We start from the raw sequence: 22,945 nt of genomic DNA, 5'->3' as shown, positions 1-22,945 counted from the left end.
GGTGCAGCTCCAACAACACTCAAGAAGCTCGACATCATCCAGGACAAAGCAGCCCGCTTGATTGGCACCCCATCCGCAAACATTCACTCCCTCCACCACCGACGCACAGTGGCAGCAGTGTGTGCCATCAACAAGATGCACTGCAGCGACGCACCAAGGCTCCTTAGACAGCACTTTCCAAACCTGTGACCTCTACCAACTAGAAGGACAAGGACAGCAAATGTATAGGAACATCATCACCTGCAAGTTCCCCTCCAAGTCACACACCATCCTGACTTGGAACTATATCGCCGTTCCTTCACTGTGTCGCTGGGTCAAAATCCTGGAACTCCCTTCCTAACAGCACTGTGGGTGTACCTGCCCAACACGGACTGCAGCGTTTCAAGAAGGCAGCTCACCACCACCTTCTTGAGGGCAATTAGGGATGGGTAATAAATGCTGGCCTAGCCAGTGACGCCCACAACCCATGAATGAATTAAAAAAAAAGCCTGGGTTCCTGCTCCTGATCACTGTCCAGTGACCCCCTGGGTTATAGCACTAGTTATACAGCACAGAAACAAGCCCTTTGGCCCATCGTGTCTGTGCCGGCCATCAAGCACCAATCTATTCTAATCCCATTTTCCAGCACTTGGCCCGTAGCCTTGTATGCTATGGCGTTTCAAGTGCTCATCTAAATACTTATTAAATGTTGAGGCTTCCTGCCTCGACCACCCCTTCAGGCAATGTGTTCCAGATTCCAACCACCCTCTGGATGAAAAAACTGTCCTCAAATCCCCTCTAAACCTCCTGCCCCTTACTTTAAATCTATGCCCCCGGTTATTGACACCTTCGCTAAGGGAAAAGTTGTCTTCCTATCTATCCAATCTATGCCCCTCATAATTTTGTATACCTCAATCAGGTCCCCCCTCAGCCATCTTTGCTCTAAGGAAAACAACCCTAGCCTATCCAGTCTCTCTTCATTGCTGAAATGCTCCAGCCCAGGCAACATCCTGTTCAATCTCCTCTGCACCCTCTCCAGTGCAATCACATCCTTCCTATCGTGTGGTGCCCAGAACTGTACACAGTAATCCAGCTGTGGCCTAACTAGCGTTTTATACAGCTCCATCCTAACCTTCCTGCTCTTATATTCTATGCCTCGGCTAATAAAGGCAAGTATCCCATATGCCTACCTAACCACCTTATCTACCTGTGCTACTGCCTTCAGTGATCTATGGACAAGTACACCAAGGTCCCTCTGTACTTCCTAGGGTCCTACCAACCATTGTTTATTCCCTTGCCTTGTTAGTCCTCCCAAAATGCATCACCTCACACTTCTCAGGATTAAATTCCATTTACCACAGCTCCACCCATCTTACCAGGCCATCTATATCGTCCTGTAATCTAACGCTTTCCTCCTCACTATTTACGACACCACCAATTTTCGTGTCATCTGCGAGCTTTCTGATCATACCTCCTATATTCACGTCTAAATCATTAATGTACACTACAAACAGCAAGGGTCCCAGCACCGATCCCTGTGGTTCACCACTGGTCACAGGCTTCCACCCGTAAAAACAACCCTCAACCATCACCCTCTGCTTCCTGCCACTAAGCCAATTTTGGATCCGATTTGCCAAATTGCTCTGGATCCCATGGGCTCTTACCTCCTTAACCAATCTCACATGCGGGGCCTTATCAAAAGCCTTACTGAAGTCCATGCAGACTACTCTCTGACTATCCTTGATTAATCCCTACCTCTCCAAGTGGAAATTAATCCTGTCCCTCAGAATTTTTTCCAATAGTTTCCCTACCACTGATGTTAGACTCACCGGCCTGTAATTACCTGCTTTATCCCTGCTTGAATGATGGTACCACATTCGCTGTCCTCCAGTCTTCTGGTACCTCTCCTGTGGCCAGAGAGGATTTGAAAATTTGTGTCCGAGCTCCTGCTATCTTCTCCCTTTCCTCATATAACAGCCTGGGAAACGTCTCATCTGGGCCTGGGGATTTATCCACTTTTAAGCCCGTTAAAACAGCTAATACTTACTCCCTTTCAATGCTAATTTGTTCGAGTATATCACAATCCACCTCCCTGATCTCTGCACCTATGTCATGGAGTCATAGAGTCGTACAGCATAGAAACAGGTCCTTCGGCCCACCAGGTCCATGCCGACCATAATGCCTATCTATGCTAATCCCACCTACCTGCATTAATTCCATATCCCTCTATGCCTTGCTCATTCAAGTATCTGTCCAGATGCCTCTTAAATGTTGCTACTGTTCCTGCCTCCACCACCTCCTCTGGCAGCTCATTCCAGATACCCACTATTCTTTGTGTGAAAAATTTACCCCTTTTGGTCCCCTTTAAACCTCTTCCCTCTCACCTTAAATCTATGCCCTCTAGTTTTAGTCACCCCTACCATGGGAAACAGACTCTGGCAATCTGCCCTATCTATGCCTCTCATAATTTTATATACCTCTATCATGTCCCCTCTCAGCCTCCTTCGCTCCAGGGAAAACAGACCCAGCCTATCCAATCTCTCTGTATAACACAAGCCCTCCAAACCAGGCAACATCCCTGTGAATCCTTTCTGCACCCTCTCTAGCTTAATCACATCTTTCCTGTAGTGCGGCGACCAGAACTGCACACAGTACTCCAAATGCGGCCTAACCAACGTTATGTACACTGTAACATGACGTCCCAACTCCTGTACTCAATGCCTTGGCCGATGAAGGCAAGCATGCCTTCTTCACCACCCTGTCTACCTGTGTTGCCACTTTCAGGGAACTATGTACTTGCACCCCAAGGTGTCTCTGCTCAACAACACTCCCCAGGGCCCTGCCCTTCACTGTATATGTCCTGCCCTGGTTTAACTTCCCAAAATGCATCACTTCACACTTGTCTGCGTTAAATTCCATTTGCCAATCCGTTGCCCACTTTCCCAGTTGATCTATATCCTGTTGTAACCTGAGACATCCTTCTTCACTGTCCACTCTACCACCAATTTTGGTCTCATCTGCAAACTTATTAATCATGCACCCTACATTCACATCCAAATCATTAATATATATGACAAACAACAGAGGGCCCAGCACCGATCCCTGTGGCACACCACTGGTCACCGGCCTCCAATCTGGAAAAACAACCCTCCACGACCACCATTTGCCTCCTATCACCAAGCCAATTTTGTATTCAATTGGCTAGCTCACCCTGGATCCCATGTGTTTGAACCTTCTGGACCAGCCTACCATGCGGGACCTTGTCAAAAGCCTTGCTTATCTCCATGTAGACAATGCCCCCGCCCTGCCCTTGTCAGTCCTCTTGGTCACCTCAAAAAACTCAATCAAATTTGTGAGACATGATTTCCCACGCACAACGCCATGCTGACTATCCCTAATCAGACCTTGCCTTTATAAATGCATATAAATCCTGTCTCTCAGAATCCCTTCCAATAACTTTCCCACCACTGATGTAAAGCTCACCGGCCTGTAGTTCCCTGGCTTAGCCCTGCAGCCCTTCTTAAATAAAGGCACAACATTAGCCATCCTCCTGTCTTCCGGTACCTCACCCATGGCTAACGATGATACAAAAATCTCTGCCAGGGCCCCAGCAATCTCCTCCCTTGCTTCCCATAGGATCCTAGGATACACCTGGTCAGGCCCTGGGGATTTATCCACCTTAATGCACTTCAAAACCTCCAACACCACCTCCTTTGTAATGTTGACATGCTCCAGGATATTGCTGTTCCCTCCCTTGAACTCACTAGCTTCCATGACCACCTCCACGGTAAATACAGACGAGAAGTATATTGTCCTTCTCCATAGTGAACAGAGATGAAAAGTAATCATTTGAAACCTCACCTACGTCCTCTGGCTCCACAGTTAGAGAGAGAGGGGAAATCAGCCAGGGTCCCTGCTCCTGATCACTGTCCAGTAATCCCTCCTGGAAAATGTGTGTGGGTGTCTGGCGTGGACAGGATTGGCCTTGACAGCGATGCCGCTGGTCGTCAAATATCCTACCAACACTAAAATAAAAGCAAAATACTGCAGATGCTGGAAATCTGAAATAAAAACAATAAGTGATGGAAAAACTCAGCTGGTCTGGCAGCATCTGTGGAGAGAGAAGCAGAGTTAACGTTTCAGGTCAGTGACCCTTCTTCAGAACTGGGAGTGGCTCTAGGTCTGATGAAGGGTCGCTGACCTGAAACATTAATTCTGCTTCTCTCTCCACAGATGCTGCCGACCTGCTGAGTATTTCCAGCACTTTCTGTTTATATATCCTACGAACACTCCCTGTTGGAGCTGATGCTTGAAGACTGGCACACTGGGGAGGGTGACCAGTGCCCAAGGAACACGTGTATAAAAGAGAGGGGTATGAGAATGGCAGCAGCTCCCCCAATGGGAGTCTGTGCCAGAGAGAAGCGCAGGCAGAGCTGCTACAGCCTCTGCCAGTGTGGGCCGCAGGTTAGCTCCTGAGACTGCTGGACCTGTCATACATGATGCCTTGTTACCTTCAGGTCGAACAACACAATCTGGTTTTTTACCCTTTCACTTCCGTCATGCTGCCTCCACCTCACAGCTGCGTCCTGCGAGATCGATACAGAATGGTAAGCGACCGATGTTCTTTGATTTAACTTGGCGTATTTTTGTTGTTGTTTTCGGTGGGGGTGTGGGGGTTAGTGTGTGGGGGACGGGATATAACAAAACCGCACTGGCAGTTACCCAATGCTGGAAGCCGTTCTCTGGTCCCCAGGCTCCCCTCCCCACCTCCACCCCCCACCCCCAGCGAGAACGGATTCCAGCTGCTGGCTAATTAACTCCTCGGGGTGTGTGTGTGTGTATATGTATAAGAGTGGGTTTCAGCAGAGGTTAGAATGGACCCTCGTTTGTGAGGGTGAGGAGAAAGGGGATCTTGCGCTAGCTTATTGCACAGCAATATCATGAGCTCTCTCTGCCCCACAGACAGCAACTCGCAACACTCCCACATCTCTCTCTCTCTCTCTCGCTTCCAATCTCCGAGGCTTACAGTGTCCTGGTCTTTATTAATAGGAGAATAGAGTACCAAAGCAGGCAAGTTATGCCAGACCTTTATATACCACTAGTTATCCCCCAGCTAGAGTTTTGGGGCCAATACTGATCGAAGGTAATCGGCAAAGGAAACAGATGACGTGAGGGAAGTTAATTTTGCACCGTGACTCATTACAATCCCAAACGCGCTGCAGATTCAGCCGTAACTTTTCAAAGGGAATTGAATCAAGTTGCAGACCTGTGGGGGAAGAGTGGGGGGTGGAAGGCGTGGGACTAATTAGATCGTTCTTTTGTAGAGCTAGCACAGGCACAATGGGCCGAACGATCATCTCCTCCTGTGCTGTATCATTCTGTGATTCCATAAACAGCTGTTTCTGACCCTGCTAGGTGGATTATTGCAGGCATTCCCGTCCTCTGTGAGGGAGCTCCTCTAGTATTCCATGACTCCACTCCATTTAGACTCTCATCGCTTACAGATGAATTTCCTTTCCCTCGCCACATTTGCCTAATCCATCCCTTCACATTTTTTTGACACAGTGGAGACCACCTACCCGCCCCCGGCTCTGTGCCCTGTCCCCCTACTCCCCATTCAAGGATCATTTAACAAAATATGGACGACAGGGTACTCCACAAAAACCTAAATTAGAAAATTGCTCACTGTACTTAACTCACTCCCTCTGTCTCCCCTTCTCTTGTCTGGAGCGCGTGCACGCGCTCGCCTGCTTGAGCCATCTTTATCTCCCCCCCCCCCCCCCCACCCACCTGTGCCCTACCCCCGCCCTCACCCTGCTGTGGCCGCGGACTCGCGCTCTCTCTCTCTCTCCCCTCCCGAACCTGTTCTAATCTTGATGTAAAACCCTGTTGGCACTCCACCTTGTGGACAGCTAAGCCGTGGCAGGGTTTTGGGGGGATGGTCTGCGATGACAATTGAGCTGAGTTGAGCTGTTGTGTTAGTGGTGTGGAGCGCCTGTCTCCAGGAGGCAATGGGTTTGCTGAGTGGTGCTGGGGATGGAGGTGCCAAGGTTACTGCTCTGTCTGAGCTGTGCTGTCCTTGTTTTGTGCTGACGCTGTTCTGTTTCAGTAAATGCCTGCTGCATGCCTTTGATGGTTTTTAATTGGTGCTATACATCCTTCTTAAACCTGCAATGTATATTTTCATTCTACTTGGATTTTAATTTCTTCCCTGTTTATTCTTTTTTTCTTCCCCTTCGCCTATCTGTTTGTTTGGTGGATAATCCCTCCCGCCCTCTTCTCCTTACCCCTCTCTGCCTCGTGTTCTTGTTCACTTCTTTCTTGCTTCCCCACCCCCCCCCCTCCCCGACCGCTCGCTTCCCCCCCCTCCCCGACCGCTCGCTTCCCCCCCCTCCCCGACCGCTCGCTTCCCCCCCTCCCCCACCGCTCGCTTCCCCCCCTCCCCCACCGCTCGCTTTCTCCCCCCTCCCCCACCGCTCGCTTTCTCCCCCCTCCCCCACCGCTCGCTTTCTCCCCCCTCCCCCACCGCTCGCTTTCTCCCCCCTCCCCCACCGCTCGCTTTCTCCCCCCTCCCCCACCGCTCGCTTTCTACCCCCCTCCCCCACCGCTCGCTTTCTCCCCCCTCCCCCACCGCTCGCTTTCTCCCCCCTCCCCCACCGCTCGCTTTCTCCCCCCTCCCCCACCGCTCGCTTTCTCCCCCCTCCCCCACCGCTCGCTTTCTCCCCCCTCCCCCACCGCTCGCTTTCTCCCCCCTCCCCCACCGCTCGCTTTCTCCCCCCTCCCCCACCGCTCGCTTCCCCCCCCTCCCCCACCGCTCGCTTTCCCCCCCTCCCCCACCGCTCGCTTTCCCCCCCCTCCCCCACCGCTCGCTTTCCCCCCCCTCCCCCACCGCTCGCTTTCCCCCCCCTCCCCCACCGCTCGCTTTCCCCCCCCTCCCCCACCGCTCGCTTTCCCCCCCCTCCCCCACCGCTCGCTTTCCCCCCCCTCCCCCACCGCTCGCTTTCCCCCCCCTCCCCCACCGCTCGCTTTCCCCCCCCTCCCCCACCGCTCGCTTTCCCCCCCCTCCCCCACCGCTCGCTTTCCCCCCCCTCCCCCACCGCTCGCTTTCCCCCCCCTCCCCCACCGCTCGCTTTCCCCCCCCTCCCCCACCGCTCGCTTTCCCCCCCCTCCCCCACCGCTCGCTTTCCCCCCCCTCCCCCACCGCTCGCTTTCCCCCCCCTCCCCCACCGCTCGCTTTCCCCCCCCTCCCCCACCGCTCGCTTTCCCCCCCCTCCCCCACCGCTCGCTTTCCCCCCCCTCCCCCACCGCTCGCTTTCCCCCCCCTCCCCCACCGCTCGCTTTCCCCCCCCTCCCCCACCGCTCGCTTTCCCCCCCCTCCCCCACCGCTCGCTTTCCCCCCCCTCCCCCACCGCTCGCTTTCCCCCCCCTCCCCCACCGCTCGCTTTCCCCCCCCTCCCCCACCGCTCGCTTTCCCCCCCCTCCCCCACCGCTCGCTTTCCCCCCCCTCCCCCACCGCTCGCTTTCCCCCCCCCTCCCCCACCGCTCGCTTTCCCCCCCCTCCCCCACCGCTCGCTTTCCCCCCCCTCCCCCACCGCTCGCTTTCCCCCCCCTCCCCCACCGCTCGCTTTCCCCCCCCTCCCCCACCGCTCGCTTCCCCCCCCTCCCCCACCGCTCGCTTCCCCCCCTCCCCCACCGCTCGCTTCCCCCCCTCCCCCACCGCTCGCTTCCCCCCCTCCCCCACCGCTCGCTTCCCCCCCTCCCCCACCGCTCGCTTCCCCCCCTCCCCCACCGCTCGCTTCCCCCCCTCCCCCACCGCTCGCTTCCCCCCCTCCCCCACCGCTCGCTTCCCCCCTCCCCCACCGCTCGCTTCCCCCCTCCCCCACCGCTCGCTTTCTCCCCCCTCCCCCACCGCTCGCTTTCTCCCCCCTCCCCCACCGCTCGCTTTCTCCCCCCTCCCCCACCGCTCGCTTTCTCCCTCCTCCCCCACCGCTCGCTTTCTCCCTCCTCCCCCACCGCTCGCTTTCTCCCTCCTCCCCCACCGCTCGCTTTCTCCCCCCTCCCCCACCTCTCGCTTTCTCCCCCCTCCCCCACCTCTCGCTTTCTCCCCCCTCCCCCACCGCTCGCTTTCTCCCCCCTCCCCCACCGCTCGCTTTCTCCCCCCTCCCCCACCGCTCGCTTTCTCCCCCCTCCCCCACCGCTCGCTTTCTCCCCCCTCCCCCACCGCTCGCTTTCTCCCCCCTCCCCCACCGCTCGCTTTCTCCCCCCTCCCCCACCGCTCGCTTTCTCCCCCCTCCCCCACCGCTCGCTTTCTCCCCCCTCCCCCACCGCTCGCTTTCTCCCCCCTCCCCCACCGCTCGCTTTCTCCCCCCTCCCCCACCGCTCGCTTTCTCCCCCCTCCCCCACCGCTCGCTTTCTCCCCCCTCCCCCACCGCTCGCTTTCTCCCCCCTCCCCCACCGCTCGCTTTCTCCCCCCTCCCCCACCGCTCGCTTTCTCCCCCCTCCCCCACCGCTCGCTTTCTCCCCCCTCCCCCACCGCTCGCTTTCTCCCCCCTCCCCCACCGCTCGCTTTCTCCCCCCTCCCCCACCGCTCGCTTTCTCCCCCCTCCCCCACCGCTCGCTTTCTCCCCCCTCCCCCACCGCTCGCTTTCTCCCCCCTCCCCCACCGCTCGCTTTCTCCCCCCTCCCCCACCGCTCGCTTTCTCCCCCCTCCCCCACCGCTCGCTTTCTCCCCCCTCCCCCACCGCTCGCTTTCTCCCCCCTCCCCCACCGCTCGCTTTCTCCCCCCTCCCCCACCGCTCGCTTTCTCCCCCCTCCCCCACCGCTCGCTTTCTCCCCCCTCCCCCACCGCTCGCTTTCTCCCCCCTCCCCCACCGCTCGCTTTCTCCCCCCTCCCCCACCGCTCGCTTTCTCCCCCCTCCCCCACCGCTCGCTTTCTCCCCCCTCCCCCACCGCTCGCTTTCTCCCCCCTCCCCCACCGCTCGCTTTCTCCCCCCTCCCCCACCGCTCGCTTTCTCCCCCCTCCCCCACCGCTCGCTTTCTCCCCCCTCCCCCACCGCTCGCTTTCTCCCCCCTCCCCCACCGCTCGCTTTCTCCCCCCTCCCCCACCGCTCGCTTTCTCCCCCCTCCCCCACCGCTCGCTTTCTCCCCCCTCCCCCACCGCTCGCTTTCTCCCCCCTCCCCCACCGCTCGCTTTCTCCCCCCTCCCCCACCGCTCGCTTTCTCCCCCCTCCCCCACCGCTCGCTTTCTCCCCCCTCCCCCACCGCTCGCTTTCTCCCTTCTCCCCCACCGCTCGCTTTCTCCCCCCTCCCCCACCGCTCGCTTTCTCCCCCCTCCCCCACCGCTCGCTTTCCCCCCCTCCCCCACCGCTCGCTTTCCCCCCCTCCCCCACCGCTCGCTTCCCCCCCCTCCCCCACCGCTCGCTTCCCCCCCCTCCCCCACCGCTCGCTTCCCCCCCCCTCCCCCACCGCTCGCTTCCCCCCCCCTCCCCCACCGCTCGCTTTCCCCCCCCGTCCCCCCCACCGCTCGCTTTCCCCCGTCCCCCCCACCGCTCGCTCTTCCCCCGTCCCCTCCACCGCTCGCTCTTCCCCCCCCCCGTCCCCCCACCGCTCGCTCTTCCCCCCCTCCCCCACCGCTCGCTCTTCCCCCCCTCCCCCACCGCTCGCTCTTCCCCCCCCCTCCCCCACCGCTCGCTTCCCCCCCCCTCCCCCACCGCTCGCTTCCCCCCCCTCCCCCACCGCTCGCTTCCCCCCCCCTCCCCCACCGCTCGCTTCCCCCCCCCTCCCCCACCGCTCGCTTCCCCCCCCCTCCCCCACCGCTCGCTTCCCCCCCCCTCCCCCACCGCTCGCTTTCTCCCCCCCCCCCTCCCCCACCGCTCGCTTTCTCCCCCCCCCCCTCCCCCACCGCTCGCTTTCTCCCCCCCCCCTCCCCCACCGCTCGCTTTCGCTTCCCCCCCTCCCCCACCGCTCGCTTCCCCCCCCCTCCCCCACCGCTCGCTTCCCCCCCCCCTCCCCCACCGCTCGCTTCCCCCCCCCTCCCCCACCGCTCGCTTCCCCCCCCCTCCCCCACCGCTCGCTTCCCCCCCCTCCCCCACCGCTCGCTTCCCCCCCCCTCCCCCACCGCTCGCTTCCCCCCCCCTCCCCCACCGCTCGCTTCCCCCCCCCTCCCCCACCGCTCGCTTCCCCCCCCCCCTCCCCCACCGCTCGCTTCCCCCCCCCTCCCCCACCGCTCGCTTCCCCCCCCGTCCCCCCCACCGCTCGCTTTCCCCCCCGTCCCCCCCACCGCTCGCTTTCCCCCCCGTCCCCCCCACCGCTCGCTTTCCCCCGTCCCCCCCACCGCTCGCTCTTCCCCCGTCCCCTCCACCGCTCGCTCTTCCCCCCCCCCCCCGTCCCCCCCACCGCTCGCTTCCCCCCCCCACCGCTCGCTCTTCCCCCCCCCCTCCCCCACCGCTCGCTTCCCCCCCCCCACCGCTCGCTTTTCCCCCCCCCCTCCCCCACCGCTCGCTCTTCCCCCACCCCTCCCCCACCGCTCGCTCTTCCCCCACCCCTCCCCCACCGCTCGCTCTTCCCCCACCGCTCGCTTTCCCCCCCCTCCCCCACCGCTCGCTTTTCCCCCCCCCTCCCCCACCGCTCGCTCTTCCCCCACCCCTCCCCCACCGCTCGCTCTTCCCCCACCCCTCCCCCACCGCTCGCTCTTCCCCCACCGCTCGCTTTCCCCCCCCTCCCCCACCGCTCGCTTTCCCCCCGTCCCCCCCACCGCTCGCTCTTTCCCCCGTCCCCCCCACCGCTCGCTCTTCCCCCGTCCCCCTCACCGCTCGCTCTTCCCCCACCGCTCGCTTTCCCCCGTCCCCCCCACCGCTCGCTTTCCCCCGTCCCCCCCACCGCTCGCTCTTTCCCCCGTCCCCCCCACCGCTCGCTCTCCCCCACCGCTCGCTTCCCCCCCCCCACCGCTCGCTCTTCCCCCCCCCCCCCTCCCCCACCGCTCGCTTCCCCCCTCCCCCACCGCTCGCTCTTTCCCCCCCCTCCCCCACCGCTCGCTCTTTCCCCCCCCCCGACCGCTCGCTTTCTCCCCCCCCCCCCCACCACTCGCTCTTCCCCCCCCCCACCCCACCCCACCCCATCCATCCTGTTTAACTCCGTCCTCTGTCTATGAATTATTTAATATCTCGCTGCTTTCTCTGTCTCCTGTGCTTGGTTTCTCACCCTGTTGCTATCTTCTATCCCTTTCTGTTGCCCTGCCCTTGTGTTTTTCTTTTTAATTTGATTCCTGGACCCTCCCCCCCCCCCCCCAACCTCCCTCTTTTCCTTCGGACCTCCCTCGTGGCGTTTAAAGAGCCCATGGTGAAGAACGGGAAGCCCCCTTCGTCCCACAGCATGCACTCCTTCCTTCACCAGTACGCAGGCAGTTTCAAAAAGCCACCTTTGCGAAGGCCCCACAGTGTGGTGGGCAGGAGCCTCAGCTCGTACCTTCACAGGAACACTACTCTAGGTGACTATCTGCTCTTTAACGGAACGCCTTGGAACCTTTGTCAGCCGGGTAAAGGTCTCCGAACCCTTTCAAACACCTCTCTCCCTCTCCCCCTCTTCCCCCCTCTCTCCTTCTCTCCTTCACTACCCCTCTTCACTACCCCTCTCCTTCTCTCTCTCTCCCCCTCTCCTTCTCTCTCTCTCCCCCTCTCCTTCTCTCTCTCTCCCCCTCTCCTTCTCTCTCTCTCCCCCTCTCCTTCTCTCTCTCTCCCCCTCTCCTTCTCTCTCTCTCCCCCTCTCCTTCTCTCTCTCTCCCCCTCTCCTTCTCTCTCTCTCCCCCTCTCCTTCTCTCTCTCTCCCCCTCTCCTTCTCTCTCTCTCCCCCTCTCCTTCTCTCTCTCTCCCCCTCTCCTTCTCTCTCTCTCCCCCTCTCCTTCTCTCTCTCTCCCCCTCTCCTTCTCTCTCTCTCCCCCTCTCCTTCTCTCTCTCTCTCCCCCTCTCCTTCTCTCTCTCTCTCCCCCTCTCCTTCTCTCTCTCTCTCCCCCTCTCCTTCTCTCTCTCTCCCCCTCTCCTTCTCTCTCTCTCCCCCTCTCCTTCTCTCTCTCTCCCCCTCTCCTTCTCTCTCTCTCCCCCTCCCTCTCTGCTGTTTGAAAGGGATCTGTTTGATGAATGTAAGCAACTGATTGAGCGTGAAGTGATTTTAACATTGGTCTTGTACCACATGTTTCCGGGTCAGTGGATTATATTTAACATAAAATAAGTGCCGCTGGCTCCCAGCAGCGGAAGCGAAGCGGGCGTGCTAGTCAATGGGCTGCATTATAAACATAACTGGGGCTGGAGCAGTGGGACCAGGAGGATAACCAGGCTGCTGGGGTCTGGGAGCAGGTAACCCATTCTGTCTTCAGACTGTAGGGTGGGTTGCAGTCTGCGCTCCACCATCGGTGTGTTTGACGCTGAGCGGCTGGCTTGAGTCGAGAGCTGGGGTGGGGGTCACAGTCTCAGGGTAAGGAGTTGGTAATTACAGACTGAGATGAGGAGAAATCTCATCCCTCACAGGCTTGTGAATCTTTGGAATTCTCTACCCCATAGAGCTGTGGATGCTCAATCGTCGAGTCTGAGTTTAGTGGATTTTCAGACACTAAGAGAATCGAGGGATAATGGAGAGTGGGCAGGAAGGTGGAGTTGGGGGAGAGGGTGGTGGAGCAGGGGGCGATGGGTCGTGCGGCCTTTTCCTGCCCTTATTTCTGATAACAAGGGATCATTTGCGTTCAGACTCTTCAGGGAAGCCAATACAGACCTGCCCTAGGTTCTTCCAGGCTGTAAGAATCAGGAGCTGGATTAGATTAATCTACTGAAAACTCCCTATCAATCTGTATGTCCTGATGACACCTCCTCCTGCTGGAATGCGGTGTCGGATGTTCCTCTTGTGACAGGAGTGCGGAGTTGAGTTTGATCTCGCGCTCACTCCTTGTCCACCTGGCAGCGGTGGGGGAGCTGGATTGTGGTCAAGCGCAGGATCCCTGATGTGTTTAACGACCTGAACCCAGGGGAGCTGATGCTAACTTAAAGGGCCCCTGCTGGCTCAGATCAATCAGCGAAGCCACCACAAACCTTCCGGCTGCTCAGGTGAGGCACTGGAGGATGGACAGCACCTTCTCGACCTGCCTCCCAGCAGCGGTTCACACCTTCGGGAGGGAAGAGGGGACAGGTCGAGCTCCTGCGTCATTGGTTTGCCGGGGCGGGGGAGGCCATAAAGCAGAAAGAGAGGGTGCCTGTGGGAGAAGATTGGGGAAAATTGTTTGTTAAATCTGTTACGGAACTGGCTCGGAGCCTGGGGTAGTGTGTTGTTTGTCTCTAACCACCCCCCCCCCCAACTTTCCTCAGCTTCATGGGGAAGAGGTCCAAAGGTCAGGTTGTGGTAACAGGAGGCGAAGGATACAATCTGTAAGCTTCCTCCTTTAGTTAGCCAGACCTCCATCAGTATGTGGCATTTGGACGAATGACCTAGCAGTGTACGTGGGGGCGATGGACAGTGTGAACCGTTAAGTTCTGCTGGACCAGAGCATTGGGATGACTGCAACATCTTAACCGTCGCTAAAATGCCTGTCCCGTTACGTGTGATGTCAGCCTCTCCTGTGCTGTGTTTGAAACTGCTGAAGGGAAAGTCCTCCAGCAGGCACTCACTGTGCAATTGTCCAGCCCACTGTGGTACTGAGCCCCATGGAGCAGGAGGGAAGGGCCAAGGCACGTTCATGCTTGCGCTCTCTCCAGTCTGTTGACCTGGCCTGGAGCAGTGATTTTTATAGTTACTGCTACCAGTCCTGCAGGGAAAGAGAAGCCAGGGTGGGTCCCACTGCTGCTCACTGCCTGGTGAGTGGGTACCGGACATCGCTTGAGGACAGGCTCATACTTGATTGTTACCTCCTGGTACTGCTGAACACCCTGCCAACTCTTGCTGTGCAGGGGTCAGAGGGGAGGGGGGAGAGTCAGAGGGTGTCTGCTGTGTGTGGGTCAGAGGGGAGGGGGGGGGACGTTGGTGGTGTGTGTCTGCTGTCCCTGGAACCGGTTCAATTTAAAAGCATTAAATAGAAGACAAAGTGACAGTAAGTGCACAAAACTGTTGTGGAAGTTTAGATTAAGATTCAGTGTGTCATGATCGGCCCCCACCTGCCAAGAATGAGGCACATTCATTTTGTCATGAACATTGATTTTAAACTGTTACTGGAGTGAAGAAAGGACTTGTTAAACAGATCAGCCGTGGCTGGAAACGACATTTGCATAAAAACAGACGGTGACTGGAAGGACAAAGGACCATTCCCTGACACATTCAACCCACAATGGACCTTGATCACCAGGTATTGTGTGTAAGAGGAGCATTCCAGAGACTGCTAAGGTGATACAATCCAAGACGTGGTCAGACCCGTTAGTCACATGTTTGGCAATCTGGGTTTTTCTGAATTGTACAAACCGTTTGAACTCAAAGTCTGTTTGTCCCCGGACTGAGAAGATCTCTCTTTCTCACTCGCCTCTGAATCCACGTGAGCCCCAAGAGGGAAAAGTCTCCTACAGCGAACAAGGTTTAAGAAGAGTACTGGGTCCCAGCGGAAAGCAAGATCTACCGACAATCAAGGACTCTACAGTGAGCTCGAAGAACCGTAACAAAAACTCTTCAGATATTGCCTCAACCTTTTCCACTTTGTTTTTCTTCTCTTTTCTGTCTCTACTTGCATGTGTGTATCGCGTATGCACACTAGCGTAGGTGCGTTGTGTATCCATAGGCGTCAACTGAATTAGAGTTTAAGTTTAATAAATTTCAACTTTTCTTCTTTAAACCGAAGAAATCCTGTTTGTGCTGGTATCTTTGCCTTATAATTGGAAAGCGGTGAACAAGGATTCACCGAGAGGGAGCTTAAAACACGGTATGTTTAAAATTAAACCCTGTTACGGTAAGACCAGGTGAAGGCTGAGAGGGACCCCTAGACACCTTTCTCACCTGGTCGTAACAGGTGTTTATTGTGAGAGCGGTGTCTAACTTGGTAACTTTACTGACAGCTCAAATTAGACATTAAAGCCGAGCTGTTAGACCATCGTCACAGCTTTGAATACTCCGCTCGCTTAAACGTATGCGCTCGCTTGCTCACTTACCAAGCACACTGCAGCACCTCCTCCTCTGAGCATCTGTCACCTCTTTTACCCTCCAGAGATTGTCCATGAGGACCTGAAGATGGGTTCCGACGGGGAAAGCGACCAGGCGTCTGCTACCTCCTCTGATGAAGTTCAGTCACCAGTCCGAGTGCGGATGCGGAACAACGTCAGGAAAATCTCCACAGAGGTATGGAGGCATTGGATACAGAGTAAAGCTCCCTCTACACTATCCCCATCAAACACTCCCAGGACAGGTACGGAACGGGGTTAGATACAGAGTAAAGCTCCCTCTACACTGTCCCCCATCAAACACTCCCAGGACAGGTACAGCACGGAGGTTAGATACAGAGTAAAGCTCCCTCTACACTGTCCCCCATCAAACACTCCCAGGACAGGTACAGCACGGGGGTTAGATACAGAGTAAAGCTCCCTCTACACTGTCCCCATCAAACACTCCCAGGACAGGTACAGCACGGGGGTTAGATACAGAGTAAAGCTCCCTCTACACTGTCCCCATCAAACACTCCCCAGGACAGGTACAGTACGGGGGTTAGATACAGAGTAAAGCTCCCTCTACACTGTCCCCCATCAAACACTCCCAGGACAGGTACAGCACGGGGGTTAGATACAGAGTAAAGCTCCCTCTACACTGTCCCCCATCAAACACTCCCAGGACAGGTATAGCATGGGGGTTAGATACAGAGTAAAGCTCCCTCTACACTGTCCCCATCAAACACTCCCAGGACAGGTACAGCACGGGGGTTAGATACAGAGTAAAGCTCCCTCTACACTGTCCATCAAACACTCCCAGGACAGGTACAGCACGGGGGTTAGATACAGAGTAAAGCTCCCTCTACACTGTCCAGTTGCTGCTTTCCAATCCCGAGCAGTAGATATCCTGAATAGATGTAAATTGCAGCACCCGTCAGATTGCTGTGGTAACCCATTGCTCTGCTTTCCAGGACATCAATAAGAGGCTGTCGTTACCGGCAGACATCCGCCTCCCTGAGGGATACCTGGAGAAGTTTGCCATGAACAGTCCACCCTTCGACAAGCCTCTCAGCCGGCGGCTGCGCAGAGTTTCCCTTGTAAGTTTTGCACGCTCCTAAACTGAACATGTGACACCGAGAGCGGGGATTGCTGTAAACAGTTAAACAGTCCTCCTCCCTGATCCCTGCACACAGTCACCCCTTTCCAACTGCAGGGAGATGTGGGGCGCTGTGCTTACACTATAGGCCTTGGATAGTTTAAGTAAGGAGTAGCTGATTCCATGATAACGAGAGGATGCAGATTCATCAACCTGAACCGTTAACTCTGTTTCTCTCTCCACAGATGCTGACTGACCTGCTGAGTATTTCCAGAATTTTCTGTCATTATTTTAGATTTCTAGGCGTGTAACGGGGAAGTTGAGGGGAGGGAGAGCAAGATACTGAAGGTATGGTTGGGGGGAGAGAGAGAAAGTGTTATTTGAATGTAGGGTGAAAGGTAACACCAAGTGGTTTAATGGCACATTGAGGGTGGAGCATGTGTGGGAGAAACTGCTGGCTCTAACTCTCCCTTGCTTCCTCTCTTTCAGTCGGAGATTGGGTTCGGAAAGCTGGAGACGTATGTTAAGCTGGACAAGCTCGGGGAGGTAGGAGCTTGGCACCTGATGGTTCAGATGCTGGAGCAGCACTAACGCTAAGATCCCCAGATGTGAATTTAAGCTTCACCGGTGTTTACAAATCCTGTTAATCGGAAAAGTTACAGGAAAACCTTTTCCTTTCGCGTTAATTGTTGGTGTGAGGAAAATACCTGGCGTGTGTTTTTACTGCCTGGATAAGCCGGGAGTTGCCCCTGTGATGCCAGCCTGGCTGCATTGTGGGTCTGACACTCATCCTTCACTCTCCCACTTCCTCTGTCGAAGCTACTCGCTCTCATTTGGGTACAGGTCCCGTGGGTTCCCGCTGCCCCGTGCGTGTGGCTGTTCTGCATGTCCGAGTTCAGATAGGGAGTGCTGATGGCTCTGCTCAATCGTGATTCTGCCCTCTCCCAACAGGAGTTGCAGGGTTATGGGGAAAGAGCTGGGGGCGGGGTAAGCAGAGCCACCGCAGACTCGATGGGTGCAATTGCTTGCCTCTTTGCGGTGCTGTTGTATAATATCCACAGAACTCCGTATCCAGCAGGAATCTCCTGGTTAGTGATCAGGAGCTCTGGCTGATTTCTCTGTAAATCAGCCAAAAAAAAAAAACACCCTCCCCGAGGCAGGGCACTGAGGTTAATTGTAACGTCCCAGACCCCTGCCCTGGCTGAGATCAGCTCACACAGCACACGCTGGGAGATGGAGCCTCCGATGGTGTAGCTCCATTCCCACATCTCCCCATTCCAGCAATGTAGGAGATCCAAACTGCTCAGAGTCCATTTTCGTCTTCACAGACCAATCCTTGCAGAGAATAAAGTGATTCTCCTCTCGGTTTTATTATTGTCTCTCTCTCTTTCCCCCTGCCACAGGGCACCTATGCAACCGTGTACAAAGGGAGGAGTAAGCTAACAGATAATTTGGTGGCACTGAAAGAAATCCGACTAGAACACGAGGAAGGGGCTCCTTGCACCGCCATTAGGGAAGGTAAGGCAAAGAGAACCTCCCCGTCTCCCTACTTGTGCCCCATCCTTCTGTGTCCCTTTCTGGCTGCACTGTGTGTTCATGGTGTGACACCAGTCCCAACTTTTCTTCACCCTTCTCCTTGTCTGCTTCTTACATTTATTTACCCTGTCAATAACAGCACCCTCCCCGGAGGAACACCCCCGTCGATAACAGCACACTGACTGGGGGAACACCCCCGTCGATAACAGCACACTGACTGGGGGAAATACCCCCGTCAATAACAGCACACTGACCGGGGGAACACCCCCGTCGATAACAGCACCCTCCCCGGGGGAACACCCCCGTCGATAACAGCACACTGACCAGGGGAAATACCCCCATCGATAACAGCACACTGACCGGGGGAACACCCCCGTCGATAACAGCACACTGACTGGGGGAAATACCCCCGTCGATAACAGCACCCTTCCCGGGGGAACACTCCCGTCGATAACAGCACCCTCCCCGGGGGAATACCCCCATCGATAACAGCACACTGACCAGGGGAAATACCCCCATCGATAACAGCACACTGACTGGGGGAAATACCCCCGTCGATAACAGCACCCTTCCCGGGGGAACACTCCCGTCGATAACAGCACCCTCCCCGGGGGAATACCCCCATCGATAACAGCACACTGACCAGGGGAAATACCCCCATCGATAACAGCACACTGACCGGGGGAACACCCCCGTCGATAACAGCACCCTCCCCGGGGGAATACCCCCGTCAATAACAGCACACTGACCTGGGGAACACCCCCGTCGATAACAGCACCCTCCCCGGGGGAATACCCCCGTCGATAACAGCACCCTCCCCGGGGGAATACCCCCGTCAATAACAGCACACTGACCTGGGGAACACCCCCGTCGATAACAGCACCCTCCCCGGGGGAATACCCCCGTCGATAACAGCACACTGACCGGGGGAATACCCCCGTCGATAACAGCACACTGACTGGGGGAACACCCCCGTCGATAACAGCACACTGACCGGGGGAACACCCCCGTCGATAACAGCACACTGACCTGGGGAACACCCCCGTCGATAACAGCACCCTCCCCGGGGGAATACCCCCGTCGATAACAGCACACTGACCGGGGGAATACCCCCGTCGATAACAGCACCCTCCCCGGGGGAACACCCCCGTCGATAACAGCACACTGACTGGGGGAACACCCCCGTCGATAACAGCACCCTCCCCGGGGGAATACCCCCGTCAATAACAGCACACTGACCTGGGGAACACCCCCGTCGATAACAGCACCCTCCCCGGGGGAATACCCCCGTCAATAACAGCACACTGACTGGGGGAACACCCCCGTCGATAACAGCACACTGACCAGGGGAAATACCCCCGTCGATAACAGCCCACTGACTGGGGGAACACCCCCGTCGATAACAGCACACTGACCGGGGGAATACCCCCGTCGATAACAGCACACTGACTGGGGGAACACCCCCGTCGATAACAGCACCCTCCCAGGGGGAATACCCCCGTCGATAACAGCACACTGACCAGGGGAAATACCCCCGTCGATAACAGCCCACTGACTGGGGGAACACCCCCGTCGATAACAGCACACTGACCGGGGGAATACCCCCGTCGATAACAGCACACTGACCTGGGGAACACCCCCGTCGATAACAGCACCCTCCCCGGGGGAATACCCCCGTCGATAACAGCACCCTCCCAGGGGGAATACCCCCGTCAATAACAGCACACTGACCTGGGGAACACCCCCGTCGATAACAGCACCCTCCCCGGGGGAATACCCCCGTCGATAACAGCACACTGACCGGGGGAATACCCCCGTCGATAACAGCACACTGACTGGGGGAACACCCCCGTCGATAACAGCACACTGACCGGGGGAACACCCCCGTCGATAACAGCACACTGACCTGGGGAACACCCCCGTCGATAACAGCACCCTCCCCGGGGGAATACCCCCGTCGATAACAGCACACTGACCGGGGGAATACCCCCGTCGATAACAGCACCCTCCCCGGGGGAACACCCCCGTCGATAACAGCACACTGACTGGGGGAACACCCCCGTCGATAACAGCACCCTCCCCGGGGGAATACCCCCGTCAATAACAGCACACTGACCTGGGGAACACCCCCGTCGATAACAGCACACTGACCGGGGGAATACCCCCGTCGATAACAGCACACTGACTGGGGGAACACCCCCGTCGATAACAGCACACTGACCAGGGGAAATACCCCCGTCGATAACAGCCCACTGACTGGGGGAACACCCCCGTCGATAACAGCACACTGACCGGGGGAATACCCCCGTCGATAACAGCACACTGACTGGGGGAACACCCCCGTCGATAACAGCACCCTCCCAGGGGGAACACCCCCGTCGATAACAGCACACTGACCGGGGGAACACCCCCGTCGATAACAGCACACTGACCGGGGGAACACCCCCGTCGATAACAGCACACTGACCGGGGGAACACCCCCGTCGATAACAGCACACTGACTGGGGGAACACCCCCGTCGATAACAGCACACTGACCGGGGGAACACCCCCGTCGATAACAGCACCCTCCCAGGGGGAACACCCCCGTCGATAACAGCACACTGACCGGGGGAACACCCCCGTCGATAACAGCACACTGACCGGGGGAACACCCCCGTCGATAACAGCACACTGACTGGGGGAACACCCCCGTCGATAACAGCACACTGACCGGGGGAACACCCCCGTCGATAACAGCACCCTCCCAGGAGGAACACCCCCGTCGATAACAGCACACTGACCGGGGGAACACCCCCGTCGATAACAGCACACTGACCGGGGGAACACCCCCGTCGATAACAGCACACTGACCGGGGGAACACCCCCGTCGATAACAGCACACTGACCGGGGGAATACCCCCGTCGATAACAGCACACTGACTGGGGGAACACCCCCGTCGATAACAGCACCCTCCCAGGGGGAACACCCCCGTCGATAACAGCACACTGACCGGGGGAACACCCCCGTCGATAACAGCACACTGACCGGGGGAACACCCCCGTCGATAACAGCACACTGACTGGGAGAACACCCCCATCGATAACAGCCCACTGACCGGGGGAACACCCCCGTCGATAACAGCACACTGACCGGGGGAACACCCCCGTCGATAACAGCACACTGACCGGGGGAACACCCCCGTCGATAACAGCACACTGACTGGGAGAACACCCCCATCGATAACAGCCCACTGACCGGGGGAACACCCCCGTCGATAACAGCACACTGACCGGGGGAACACCCCCATCGATAACAGCACACTGACTGGGGGAACACCCCCGTCGATAACAGCACACTGACCGGGGGAATACCCCCGTCGATAACAGCACACTGACTGGGGGAACACCCCCGTCGATAACAGCACCCTCCCAGGGGGAACACCCCCGTCGATAACAGCACACTGACCGGGGGAACACCCCCGTCGATAACAGCACACTGACCGGGGGAACACCCCCGTCGATAACAGCACACTGACCGGGGGAACACCCCCGTCGATAACAGCACACTGACTGGGAGAACACCCCCATCGATAACAGCCCACTGACCGGGGGAACACCCCCATCGATAACAGCACACTGACTGGGGGAACACCCCCGTCGATAACAGCACACTGACCGGGGGAACACCCCCGTCGATAACAGCACACTGACCGGGGGAACACCCCCGTCGATAACAGCACACTGACTGGGGGAACACCCCCGTCGATAACAGCACACTGACTGGGAGAACACCCCCATCGATAACAGCCCACTGACTGGGAGAACACCCCCATCGATAACAGCCCACTGACTGGGGGAACACCCCCGTCGATAACAGCACCCTCCCCGGGGGAACACCCCCGTCGATAACAGCCCACTGACTGGGAGAACACCCCCATCGATAACAGCCCACTGACTGGGGGAACACCCCCGTCGATAACAGCACCCTCCCCGGGGGAACACCCCCGTCGATAACAGCCCACTGACTGGGAGAACACCCCCATCGATAACAGCCCACTGACTGGGGGAACACCCCCGTCGATAACAGCACCCTCCCCGGGGGAACACCCCCGTCGATAACAGCACACTGACTGGGGGAACACCCCCGTCGATAACAGCACACTGACCAGGGGAACACCCCTGTCAATAACAGCACCCTCCCCGGGGGAACACCCCCGTCGATAACAGCACACTGACTGGGGGAACACCCCCATCGATAACAGCACACTGACTGGGGGAACACCCCCGTCGATAACAGCACACTGACCGGGGGAACACCCCCGTCGATAACAGCACCCTCCCCGGGGGAACACCCCCGTCGATAACAGCACACTGACCGGGGGAACACCCCCGTCGATAACAGCACACTGACTGGGAGAACACCCCCATCGATAACAGCACACTGACCAGGGGAACACCCCCGTCAATAACAGCACACTGACCAGGGGAACACCCCCGTCAATAACAGCACCCTCCCCGGGGGAACACCCCCGTCGATAACAGCACACTGACTGGGGGAACACCCCCGTCGATAACAGCACACTGACCAGGGGAACACCCCCGTCAATAACAGCACCCTCCCCGGGGGAACACCCCCGTCGATAACAGCACACTGACCGGGGGAACACCCCCGTCAATAACAGCACACTGACCTGGGGGAACACCCCCGTCGATAACAGCACACTGACCGGGGGAACACCCCCGTCGATAACAGCACACTGACTGGGGGAACACCCCCGTCAATAACAGCACACTGACCTGGGGGAACACCCCCGTCGATAACAGCACACTGACTGGGGGAACACCCCCATCGATAACAGCACACTGACTGGGGGAACACCCCCGTCGATAACAGCACACTGACCAGGGGAACACCCCCGTCGATAACAGCACACTGACTGGGGGAACACCCCCGTCAATAACAGCACACTGACCGGGGGGGAAACACCCAACCCCACCGCTGTCAATAGCACACAATAACTGACCTGTCACAGTCCTTCAGAAATTGAATCAGTTGCTGAAAGGCAAAAATTGCCTCAGCAGCAAGTTAGCACGTGTGTAAATCCAGCAAAATCTGCACCAGAATACTTGAGTCCTTGCGTACCCCATGTACCCTGCAGGCAGGCATGCTGATGATGCTGTGCTGGCTGTTTGCCTTTGCTTGTAGACGCCCCCCCACCCTCCATTCCCACCCCAGTTATACACGCTGCCCTACA

The 22,945-nt window shown here is 57.9% G+C and overlaps 1 protein-coding gene across 1 annotated transcript in view; it reads left to right on the top strand.

Annotated features, from left to right (window-relative positions):
- Positions 1–22,945, top strand: part of LOC137358897 (cyclin-dependent kinase 17-like) — a 91,421-nt gene that overhangs the window by 52,430 nt on the left and 16,046 nt on the right. The window contains exons 3-8 of the mRNA XM_068025103.1: positions 4,497–4,586; positions 11,309–11,464; positions 15,143–15,273; positions 16,049–16,174; positions 16,663–16,719; positions 17,577–17,691. Of these exons, the coding sequence (XP_067881204.1) occupies positions 4,497–4,586; positions 11,309–11,464; positions 15,143–15,273; positions 16,049–16,174; positions 16,663–16,719; positions 17,577–17,691 (675 nt within the window). The remainder of the gene's footprint in view (positions 1–4,496; positions 4,587–11,308; positions 11,465–15,142; positions 15,274–16,048; positions 16,175–16,662; positions 16,720–17,576; positions 17,692–22,945) is intronic.

Source organism: Heterodontus francisci, unplaced genomic scaffold (genome assembly GCF_036365525.1).
Source record: "Heterodontus francisci isolate sHetFra1 unplaced genomic scaffold, sHetFra1.hap1 HAP1_SCAFFOLD_822, whole genome shotgun sequence".
Classification (NCBI taxonomy): domain Eukaryota; kingdom Metazoa; phylum Chordata; class Chondrichthyes; order Heterodontiformes; family Heterodontidae; genus Heterodontus; species Heterodontus francisci.
Note: the sequence above shows the minus strand (reverse complement) of the source record. Positions and strands in the feature narration are given on the sequence as shown.